This window comes from Prunus avium, chromosome 4, assembly GCF_965620075.1.
Source record: "Prunus avium chromosome 4, drPruAviu1.hap1.1, whole genome shotgun sequence".
NCBI classification, from domain to species: domain Eukaryota; kingdom Viridiplantae; phylum Streptophyta; class Magnoliopsida; order Rosales; family Rosaceae; genus Prunus; species Prunus avium.
Window position 1 is genome coordinate 27,048,489 of NC_142287.1, and position 12,557 is coordinate 27,061,045.

Consider the following 12,557-nt stretch of genomic DNA (forward strand, 5'->3'; position numbering starts at 1 on the left):
TGGCTTTTCTAAATGACCCAATTCTTCATATGGAAAGCTTTCACAAGACAGTACCATTGCAAAATTAAAGTTCACATTCATGCACACAATTTCATACTACTCAATTGCAATATAAAAGTAATTATAAACATGGGTGAAGTGAATGTGTGTCCTCGCAGGCGAATAAAAATACAAATCAGGAAATCAGGAAATCATCAATAGTGCATTTGGCATTGTTCAAACAATTAAAGAAGCACAGTCTCAGAGAAGAAGAAGAGCAAGACAATGGAACTAGATAAATGCAAAGAGCTGTCAACAAACCTTCAAGTTTTCCAAGAACCCTTTTCACGGCACCAACACAACTTTGGCATGATACCAACCTTGAGGATTGTATAGATTGCACCAAAAACAGATCTAGGATTGAATTACAAAAAAATAGAGAAAACAAAGATCCAACATATGCCAACTTTACACTATCAAACGTATGTTAAAATATTGGCATCTCATAAAACTTACAAAATCTCCAATCACTTTCAAAAGAAGTAAAGGATTAGAATCTTGCATTTGTTGGTGGTGCTACTGGTTTCAAATTATGATGTTGGTTTCTTACAGTTAAAACTCACATTACTGTTATTTCAGAGAGCATCTATGAGTTTTATATGTATTCTTACAGGTTGCTCAGAAAAGCCAGAAGTCCTAATTTGATATACCACTTAAGCGATTTCACAGACAAATCACAATCACAAAAGAGTGAATACACCACTTTCAAGGAGGTCTGCATGTCCAAGTCTCAATCACAAAACAGTGTATGCATGATTTCAGAGACAAATCTTAAGTACAAAACAATGTATCCAAGTCTAAGAGCTTGACAACCACAAGAAATAGTTGGTAAATTTCATTCAATCACAGAAACAGCAAACAAACCACAACAAAAACCCATTAATGTCTCATTCAAAATAGTAAAAGTAATCACCCAATAATCTCAATCAATAACAGAAACCCAAAAAAAAAAAAAGCAAAACCAATATTAGAACTCACCACAGTGAAGATCGAAGATGAAGGTGTCGTGGCTTTGTGGTGGAAGTTGACGACGGAGGTGGAGAGTCACGATTGTGGCTCCGTTATGGAGGCCGACGACGAAGGTGGTGAGTCACGCCTTGGCTAGGGTTCAATTCCAAATTTGGGGTTCAACCTTGAGGTTCAAATTAGCTCCTAGTTTGAAGATATAACTAAGAGGAGATTGAGTTAAGCGAGATTCTATGGTGGAGGTGGATTCCTGTGAGGTTTGGCAGAAGGAAGAAGAGGATGAGGAAGAAGAAGAGCAACGACTGAGAACAAAAAAAACCTAAGTGAAGGATGGGCAATAAGTTGTCAATAGGGAGTTTTTATAGGGAGTATTTGTGATTAGATTTCAAAATGGGGATAATATTGAATAAATTAGCTGCGCCGGGGGCAAAGCCGCCAATTTCCCTAGAATATAGCAAAAGCACAAAATGTAAAGACAAAGTTTTAGCATTATTCAAATACTCATGTTTGGTGACTAAAATTAAATTGAAAATGATAAGTATTCTTCATTGGAGGGTGGAACCACGTGTTACAAAGTTTGGCGCAAAGCAAATTTTCCTTAATAAATTTATATTTTTTCACACATAGCCTACTACGGTTTTTTTTTTTTTTTTTTTTTGGGACGAAAATAGCCTACTCCGGTTTAGCCCATATAAAACATAGTTAACCCTTTAATAAGCCAAAAAAGTCCAAAAATGTAGCTTTGAAACTACAAACGTATTTTCTCGGTTACTTAAAACCATAAACTTATTTATTTGTTAATTAAGACAAAAACTTAATTGCGTGTTGTAATAGTATATATTTTTTATGTCAATGATAGCCCACCCCTCCAAAAAATCCTGGTTCTGCCCTTCCGTGTTCCGACTACGGGGTCATATGACTAGGTCCAATCTCACCAAATGAATATAGATATGGATTTTGAGATTGCATCAGTTTTGGCCGTTCTACTAACCATTATTGGGTTTGAATGTACTTTCGTTTTAATTCCTTTAAATATAGCTGGCCAAGTCAAACACTTTGAAGAAACCTAACAAAATGCTTGTAATTTGAATTTGGAAGAAATGCAAAGTGGAGTATGCTCATTAACCTTTCATTTTCACTTTACGACAATTTCCAATTCATCCACCAGTAAGTATATCTTCTCCAATTGGGTCCCATCAGATCTTCGAAAAGAAAAAAATTGCATTCAACTGCTAACAAATGGAGGTATTTTTCCTTTAGAAGAAAACAATAACGAAAAATTAAAATATCATAATGTGTGTGTGAACATCACATTCATTCGCCAATGGGGTCTTAGTTATTGGTTTGCAGCTCAATCCTCCATAGAACAATGTGTGTGTGAGTAGTGGCGGACCTATTAAGGCGCAAAGAGGTGCAACTGCACCTCCCTTAGCCGGAAAACCATTGTAGGTGCTTCAAATTGCCCCTTTGCTCAACTGGTGTACATATTATCTTATTTCCATTTTCAACTTAAGTAAATGTCATTGTCCTTTTACTTTCATTTATTTTCATTTATTTTTATATTACTCAATTTACTTAAGTTTACAATGTAAATAAGGAAATACCCCCCATTTGGATTCAAATAAAAATACTAAAAAATCAAATTCCCACAAAATCAAAATATGAAAAATCGATTTTAGTGCAAAATACGATTTAGGCTAAAAATGATGGCTCATTAAGTCAATATATACTTCATACTAAAATCCCATAAAATCAAGTTTTCTTTTTTGATGTGTAAGGAATAAAAGCCGCCAAAAATATATTGGGAAAATGATTATTCCGAAAAACCATTTTTCATACTTTGTCAATATTGCACACCCGCTAAAAAAATTATGGGTCCACCAATGTGTGTGAGATTATTCCTCTCCTCCTTCCTAGCCGTAGGGAAAAAGCAACATCATATCACATTCATTCAATGACTATGACAAAAACTTCACATTAATATATTAGAAAGAATTATTTGGGTGGAATTTGCATAAAGAAAAGAAAAACTGCTTAGACGCTACATTTATGCGCCACGTGTTAGAATATGTGATGATTGTCCTGCAAGATTGATTTTTTCAAAATGTCGTGAAAAGTGACAGACTTTTTTTACAATGGACGCAAAATCCAGTAGGAAAATACTTTCCTATTTTTTTTGAAGTAGAAACTTGTATTCTTCTATCAATTATATATATCAAACTATAATTTGCAGAAAATAATAATACCTCCTTCCAATAAAAGAGGAAGCAGTGTCCAATTCAATATTATACATCTGCCGACAACTGTTAGACTTGAACAAAACAAACCTATCGAATAAAGACAAGACACCTTACTTCCATGTATGTATAGGGTTAATATGGTGAGGTGGTTGAAGAAATCTAAACCTCGGGACCACCCCAACAACTAATAATTTATCCCCCGCAGTAAGCATTGATCTTACTTCCATTGGTGAAAAATGAATTGGAAAAGGAAATAAAACTATTGCAAATTAAACAAACAGCTAAACCTACCTATAGGGTCATGTTAGAGAGACCAATTTGGGATACCAATTTGTGTACCAACTTTCTAATAGAGGTGGAGCCCACCAATACAATGGGTCTCACTCTCTATTAGAAAGTTAGTATACAAGTTGGTCTCTCTAGCATTTTCCTTACCTATATGCACATGAGGAAAAGCTCTGGGAAATCATGTGAAAGTAGTGCCATGTGAGTGTATGATACCCCAAGCACGAGGTCCGGCTCATCAAAAGACTTAAAAACATAGATGAATTTATAGACGTGAATTAAGTTAGTTAATCATTAATAGGATTTAGTTCAATAAAAAGATTAGAAATGTTAGTTGATCGAGATAGTATGTCTGCTTTAAGTATCTTAATTTAAATCACTATTTACGGAGGTTAAATAATTTAGAATATCACTTGTTATTAAAAATAATTTCGATCATAATCGTACCGACAGGATTGGCGACGTTGGATATCCGACGGCTGAGAACCGGCGTTGAAAGAAAAATTACAACGGGAACGAGGCAAGTCATACGACCTCCCTTTGTCTAATAAGACAACTGTATAGATATAGTGGTCTATCCAATTACCGACACACGTAGTTGACGTGGTTTTTGTGAGACGTGGAGCCGAACAGCCAGTCAAAAGCTCCACATGCGCCTTCCTGCTAAACGCCTAAATAAAGCCTCTGCTTCCTTCTTCGTAATTCGCATTGGTGCTCTCTTTCTCTCTCTGTCTGTGTCTGCCTTCCTTCACGCCGGTTACTTCCACTCTACGGTTCCCTTTTCAACTGCTCCAAACTAATTTACACCCTCAAAAGCCTCCAAAACATTCCTCTTTGCTTCCCCATTCTACTTTGGTTCTTTCATCTCCTTTTGTTTCATTGGGTATTTTCTGGTTTTCATTGTATCTGTATTTTTTCTTCCAAGATAATCTGTTCATGTTATTGTGTGTAACTATAAATCTTCAATGATTTACAGTATATGCTGCTGATTTTGCTCTTCTGGGTTTTGGTTATTTTTTATGGCTTCTCTTGATTTCTTCATCTTTTAAGTTTTGATGTGGGGATTTTCCTTTTTCTAAATCCTTTGGTTTTGACTTTGAATTTGTGATTTTGTTGGATTGGGAGAGAGGGGTTTAGTGGGTGAGAGTAAAGTTAGAAAATTGAAACAAAAGCAAGAAAGACAAGTTGGTTGTGTGTGTAAACTATAAAGAAGAAGAAGAAGAAGAGATGGATGTAACAGAGGTTACAGTGATACACCATGTGGGCATTGTGTTAATGATGCTTTGGTTGCTTTCTCACTTCAATTGCTGCCACCCAGTTGCCTACTTTTTCTCTCTGATTTATCTCTACCTGGTATGGATCACTGCTCTTCCTTGCTCATGTTTTAGTTTTTTTCTTCATTCATCTTTTTTATTAAAGAGGTCAAATTTTTCTAAAAGATTAAAGCAAGAAAAGTAAATAATGAATTTTTTTTCTTTATACAAAGAATTAGAATCAAATTCGGTGTAGTTTGCTAGATTTGGTTAATTAGAAAGTATGGAATTTTCTTTTGTGGCACCTTCTATAAAGTTTCTTGTTTATCATCCGTTATTTGTGTCAATGATGTGTAATGTAATTTGATAAATTGGTATGTACTAATCTGGATGTGCAATTGCAGTGCTTAATATTCACATTTGCTTGTTCTTTTGACAGGTTCATGAGCGGTATGTTATGAGATTGCGGAGGAAATTACAATTTGAGGAAAGAAAGCAGGCTAATCAGAGAAGGGTAATTTTTTCCATTTGTGATTGATTGATTTATCAGTATTTTTTTTGTTTATAGTCATCTGGTACATTGAAATCCCATCAGAAGCTAAGAACGATAAAGCTGTAAGGTCAAAGTACCTATTTGAGGATAGGAGTCTTTGTTGATCTTTATTGCCTTTACTAATTGTTCAAAATAAAACGTGATAGAAAGAAAGACAGCCCACCCTAAGAAAGGATCTTGTATATAAAGTCAAATTAAATTCCTTTGATTGAGCATCTATGCTTTGCACTTTTTGTTGGTAAATTTTCATTGTTACTTATTTGAAAATTGAATTCGAATTCTTGAATGTAGTATTGAATTAGTTTGGTTGTGAAATATCTCATTTCATTTTTTATTGTCTGGTCCAATACTTCAGGTGCTTTCTGATTCCGAGACCGTGCGGTGGTTGAACCATGCAGTTGAAAAGATATGGCCTATATGTATGGAACAGATTGCTTCACAGAAAATTCTCCTACCTATCATACCTTGGTTTTTGGAGAAGTACAAACCGTGGACTGTTGTATGACTTTACCTTCTGATTTATTCATATATTGATTGCTCCAATTGATTTGGGCTGGTCATTTAGTCCAAATGCTCTCATTTTTGAAGACGTGGGTTTTTCATAGGATTTTGGTCGTATATTGATGTACTTCATTTTAAGTTTGATTTGTATTCATCATATTTAGTTGAGTGATCTTTAGAGTTTTTTATTTAAATTTGTGACACGTGAACAGCTAGAGCAACTCATCATTAATTTTACTGATATCCAAGTGGCAATAACTTTGTTCAATGTTACATCCTCATTGCATAAGAGCATTCAATTATTTGGATAGAATTCTGATTAGGTTTGGATTATATATACAGTATTGATTGAATAGGCGAGATATATTCAATGGCGTACATGTCACTATCTTTTGGTTGTAAAATCTTAGTGACACAGAATAGAGATTGTTTGTGAGTACAATAGTGTGTTTTGATCGCTTCAGCTACTTTGTATGTGTGGGAAACTACTTATAACTATTTTTTTGGTAGTTATGTTTTAATAAACTTTTGACTTATTAATGATGATTTATTACAGGGCAAGGCTGTAGTTCAGCATCTCTACTTAGGAAGAAACCCACCTATGTTCACAGAGATGAGAGTTCTTCGCCAATCTACTGATGATGACCACTTGGTATGAGTTACCTTCTCCTGCATGTTGAACCAATAGTTTTTGTCTGCTCTTTATGTCTGAGGTTCTAGAATTCAGCCAAGATGAAGTAATACACTTGTAATAAATTCAGGTTCTGGAGTTGGGAATGAATTTTCTGACAGCTGATGATATGCTTGGAATTCTGGCTGTGAAGCTGAGGAAAAGACTAGGTTTTGGAATCTGGACAAAGTTGCATATTACAGGCATGCATGTTGAAGGAAAGGTATGAATTTGTCTAACTTGTAATTCAAGATGTGATCTTAGGTCCTTTTAAAATTGAGTAAGTTTTGTCCAGGAAAAGCTCATGTGAGCTATACATGACAGGCATAGAAGCATATGCAGTATACTTTTATGCGGTGCCGCCATGAGAATTAATTTGATTGATGATTGTAACTCCTGAGTTCTGATTATTTAGCAGACTACTTATAAACACCGCTCTATGTATAATATATGTTAGTAGAACTTTGAACATTAAACATTAAACATTGGTGAAAACTTTTCCTTTTTACATTCTTGTTAGAACTCTAACAGGTATGTCTTGTTGGTTTTGCCTAATCTGTTTTGCTTTTCTGAAATAGCATGTGAGATATTAAATCTGAATATCATCTCAGGCGAACACATGTGATTGATAATGCATGCACAACACATGTGATTTTCTTATTCTTTTGTAGGTCCTGATTGGGGTGAAGTTCCTTCGCAAGTGGCCTTTCCTTGGCCGTGTGCGATTATGCTTTGTGGAGCCTCCATATTTTCAAATGACCGTCAAGCCTATTTTTACTCGAGGGCTTGATGTTACAGAAGTTCCTGGGATTGATGGATGGCTGGTAAATTTTATCATATATCATGCAGATAAATTCTTAACTCTCCCGTTTCATATGTCACTCTCTGTGTGTCTATTTATCCCTGACTTCCTTATTTGTTTATTCTGTCTCCCAGGATAAGCTTCTCTCCATTGCCTTTGAGCAGACACTTGTTCAGGTATTATTTGAATTTTTGACACTCCACATGTACGATTCATTGCCATCTAATGGCTGTGCATTACACAGCCTTACATATTACCTGGCGTTGAAAGCAAGACTTTAGGCCTTTGTCGTTAGGCCAAAGGGCCACTGGCCTAAGATTTCCATTTGTATCTGTTGCAACTTTCAACTTTGATAAAAATATATCAGTTATTTCTCCTTCCGTTGGTGTTTCATACCTTCCAAATATTATATGGAGTTGAGGAAATTTCCATGTGATCTAGTAAACAAAATATAAGCTTTATATGGTTCGATGAAGAATGAGCAAATAATGGGACTTTTTTGGATTTCATAGCTTCATATGTGAGCAAGATGATTCCGAAAATGGTGCAAATCTAATTATTTATATATCTCTGCAGCCTAATATGCTGGTTGTTGACATGGAGAAATTTAGTTCACCAGAGGAAGGTAAGGACCACAGAAATAATTTTCAGTATTTCACAAAACTTATTTTAATCAAATTTCATGTGGTGTGGAGGGGAAAATTACACACACACACGCTCTCTCTCTCTCTCTCTCTCTCTCTCTCTCTCTCTCTCTCTCTTTCTCTCTCTCTCTGTGTTTCAATTAAAAATACGTGCTCATGTGACAGAAAATTGGTTCTCTGTGGATGAGAAGGAGCCTGTCGCTCATGTCAGAATAGAAGTCATCGAAGCATCTGACTTGAAACCCTCCGATCTAAATGGTTAGTTCTTGGTTTGCTAGTACAGCAAGGTTGTTTTACCAACACAAGATAGGCGTTAAATGAAGATATTTAACAGATAGTTCGGTATTTTCAGGATTCGCTGACCCTTATGTGAAGGGTCAAATGGGCGTTTACCAATTCAAAACGAAGATACAAAAGAAAACGCTGACTCCAAAATGGCACGATGAATTTAAGATCCCCATTATTACATGGGATTCACCTAATGTGCTAGCTATTGAAGTTCATGACAAGGACATATTTGTTGATGACACCCTTGGGTTTGTTTCTGAACTTGCTTAATGTATTATGTTTTGTAGTGTGCCTAGGTCTCTGCAAAGCCTTTGCAAATAAAATCGATATAGTATCTATTAGAGGAATACCGACTAAGAGATTAGTTGATCACAAAGCACGAATTAAAGGACTTTGGAAGCTATTCACCTTGTTGTGCTTCAATTTTTCTATTCAATTATTCTTTAAGTGCTGTTTTATTTGTACGATTAACAGACTCTTCTTCTGTATCCAGAGACTGTTCCATTAAAATCAGTGATCTTAGAGATGGCGGGAGGCATGACATGTGGTTGCCTCTTCAAAACATTAAAACAGCAGGGAGGCTGCATATTGCAGTAACTGTAGTAGAAGATAATGGGAAGGTACCTTTTCACTTCTAGTTCTACTGATTAGGCCCATTAGGAAATGAAAGCGAAGAGATCGATAGTTCTAGTTGCTTCATAAATTAGAATGCAGTGCTTCCACATGATGCTCAAGTGTGCACTCAAGAGTTTGACTTGAGCTTCTTTCATACACAGGGGGATGATTGTCCAGATGTTCACAAAATGCTAGATGTGGAAGATAAAAGAAATTCCTTTGCCAATGAGACTGCTAATAAAAGTTCATTCTCATCTGTATCATCAGAGAAATCTCCTAGAGTGGCAGATCATTTTGAGCCTATTGATATAAAAGGGCAAAAAGAAACTGGTATATGGGTCCATCATCCAGGAAGTGAAGTTTCACAAACTTGGGGGGCTAGAAAAGGAAAGAGTCGAAGACTTAATACCCAGATTCATGGGGAGGCTACTGGTACTGACGGTCGTAGTTCAGTGGCATCTGGAATCCAAGTAAATGATGGCAGCAGTACTGATGAGAATCCCGAGGATAGACGTCCAATGGCATCATTTCGCCAGGGTCTGCATAAGATATTCCACAGGAATTCCAAGAAGGAGGATAATTCAAGCAGCTTTACAGAGGCTGTTCAAACCCCTCATGTTAATCTAAGGGCAATTAATGAGAAGAAGGTTGGTGTAAAGTTTGTTGTGGAAGACGATGTTTCGGTCCCTCCTTCTGGTAAGGTTTCAAAAGAAGGGGCTTTAAGTTCTGGAGAGAGTGGTTCAGAAGATAGCCCAGGAAAGGGTAAGGTGAAGAGTTTCTTTAGAAATGCTGAAAAATCCGTAAAGCGTGCACTTTCAAGGAAAGGTTCTAGAAAGTCTCAAGCTGATTCATGTGCAGTGAGTGAAAGAGAAATTTTAGCAGGTTCCAACTCTTCTGATGACGAATCTCTTCCTTCCCCATTTGTTGAAATGATACCTGTCGCCTCCAGGAATATACCTTGTGGCTCCGTCAATGATTCAAGTAAACCAGAGGAGCATGTGGTTCAGCCGGTAATTGTCACGGCAGTGAACGCTGAAGGCCCAATGGAGAAGGTTGAACATGAAGAACTCGAACGCCCAACGGAGAAGGTTGAACTTGAAGAAGTCGAAAAGATGCACGAGGAGGTGGACAGCCCTGGAAGAAATGGTGATGGATTGTGTGAGCCATTAAAAGTTGAAGCTAGCTGATGCATATCTGAAGAGAAAGGCATGCAAAACTATCGCATACTGTTATGAAAGAGAGCTCATACTATTCCACTTGTGGCTGAATTAGCATGAAGTATTTGAAGTATGAGAGTATGGCTTGCCTGTCCAAGTCACATGTTGATGATGTTGTACAGTTCTTGTGTGAAACACTCACCCCAAACAGATACTTTGGTTTTAGGGTTTGGTGAATCTTGCAACATTATATTTCTACCTCTTTTCCACCCTGAAAGGGAACTTCTCTACACAGTTGGGGCGAAATGTGGTGTAGCTATTATTAGGCTGTATTATTTGTTTCATTTGTGAAGATTGCTGGAAGCTAGAGGAAGAATCTGTGTTTTTTAATTTCTTCTTTTTTGTAAATTATGTTGAGAAATATGTAAAGTTTTGAGTTGAAAATGTTGTTTTATACACGCGAAGGAATTGTTTTGTTATTAAATTCCAAATTTAATAATGGGCTGAAGGAGTCATAAGCCATCATAAGCTTTTTTGAAGAGGAGACTTCTTAAATTGTATTAAACTCATCTCGATGAGCCCGGTATATGAATGTCACAAGGTGGTGAGACATAAACTCTAAAGGGTATAGCCGGGCGGCTATACTGTTGAAATATTCAATTTACAGAGTATAGCCTCGCGGCTATACGTTGGAAAAATTCTATTTAACTAGTCTAGCCGCGCGGCTATACGGTTGAAATTTCTAATTACGGAGTATAGCTGCGCGGTCGTACTGTTGAAAATTTTCTATTTATTGAGTCTAACCGCGCGGCTATACTGTTGAAATATTCTATTTTCTTTTTTATTAGTTTTATTAGTTATTATGTTTTAATTAATATTTTTTTAGTGAATTATTAGGATTCAATATTTTAATTGACTTCACAAATTATATTACGTAATAAATAGTTTTTAATTTTTAAAATTTTTCTCCACCCACCTTAGGGAGAGGAGCTTTCGATGCCCCTTATTCTTTTTCAACCTATCATGAAAGAATAATATCACTATTTATGAAGATTATAAAGATCATGCAGGCGCAACGCGTGTAAAATGTGATGGATGTAAAAGGAATGTAAACTATTCGCATTAGATTTTTTAAGTTTTGCAGAAATAATCTCTCCCAAAAATCAACAAAACATAATCAGCGTTGTATAACTTAGAAGTACTCCATCCAAGGACACGGCATGGCAATTGTACAGACAAAAAGATGGTTCTTCACAGTTCACATTGCAATTCGACACTGAAATGAATCAAGACATGTCAACATTGTCAAATACAAAAAATAACAACATTGAAGCAAAGCTAAGTTGAATCCAATTACAAGGACTAAATGAACTAAAACACGGAACAATATAAACTGCAAAAAACAGAAGAAAAGAATTAGCAATTTGATAGTAGAAAAAACAAGGTAAAGAGTATAGGGTTAATTACAATTTAGTACCCTGTACTTACACCCTTAAGGCATGTTAGTCCCCGTCTTTTCAATTTTTACAATCGCATACCCTTAGTTTGTAAATTTTTTGCAATGTGGTTCCGCCGTTAGGGTTTCTGTTAGATCTCTCTGTTAACTGCCTACGTGGCATTGTGGGTCCCACATTTTTAAATTTTAAATTGATTAAAATATGAATAAAATATTAAAAATCAAAAAAAATCAAAAAATCAAAAAATTTCTCTCTCTCTCTCTCTCTCTCTGTGAAAATTCTCCCAAACCGCTGCGATTTTCTTCTCCCCTTCATTCCACCATGCCCACTCGCAGCCATCCTCCAAAACCCCCACCTCCAAACGAACCAAGACCCCAGCCGGCAACCACCTAGACTCCCTCCCCCTTCCCCCTCGATTTCTTCTCCCCCTGCCCTGACCCTAAACTCCAAAACCAGAGCCCTCGCGATTTTCTTCTTCCCCCATTCACCGATGACCACCACCCGCACCCAAGCACTGATGATACTAAAAGCAAGCATCACTGTAATTTTATATTCAGCGGAAGCAAAATATTCCAGGGCGAAATCAAGGAATTCAAAGAAAATAATAGCAGAATGCTAAAATGATGTTTGATTATTGGGAAATCACATAAATCTTTGTTCTCAATTTTCCACCGGGTAAGTGTAATAAAGCCAAAATCAGCTCAACTGAGCCCCGAATTGGTGTCGTGGAGCATAAATTTCTGGCCTTGCAAAACCCTAAGACCCAAAATCTTTCAATTTTCATACACCACTGACCCACGAGAGAAGCTCATCCACCACTGACCCACAAACGGACTCCGACCCTTGAAGCTCAGAAGGACCCGAACCAGCCAACGACGCCGTTTTCTCTCGGTCTTTCTCTGTCAATCGATGTTGCTATTGCTGTTCTTGAAGATGGCATGTCCTCTCTTCAACTGCGCGCAATGTGCTCGACAAAAGTTCCCACTGGTCGATCTCCGCCTGGTATTGAGTTTTGAGCTTCAAAAGCGACTTCTTCTTCCGCTCTCTCCGGAGTTTCTCGGCATCCTCCTGTAGATCCGCGGCAGAC

General features: G+C 36.8%; 1 protein-coding gene across 1 annotated transcript; it reads left to right on the forward strand.

Annotated features, from left to right (window-relative positions):
* Positions 1 to 4,212: 4,212 nt before the first annotated feature.
* Positions 4,213 to 10,497, forward strand: LOC110772093 (C2 domain-containing protein At1g53590). The gene is made up of 12 exons (XM_021976489.2): positions 4,213 to 4,883; positions 5,223 to 5,297; positions 5,692 to 5,835; positions 6,394 to 6,489; positions 6,599 to 6,730; positions 7,179 to 7,331; positions 7,444 to 7,485; positions 7,886 to 7,934; positions 8,119 to 8,211; positions 8,306 to 8,489; positions 8,735 to 8,861; positions 9,018 to 10,497. The coding sequence occupies exons 1-12, from the start codon at positions 4,758 to 4,760 to the stop codon at positions 10,041 to 10,043; spliced, it is 2,247 nt and encodes a 748-aa protein (XP_021832181.1). The 5' UTR covers positions 4,213 to 4,757; the 3' UTR covers positions 10,044 to 10,497.
* The last annotated feature ends 2,060 nt before the right edge of the window (positions 10,498 to 12,557 follow it).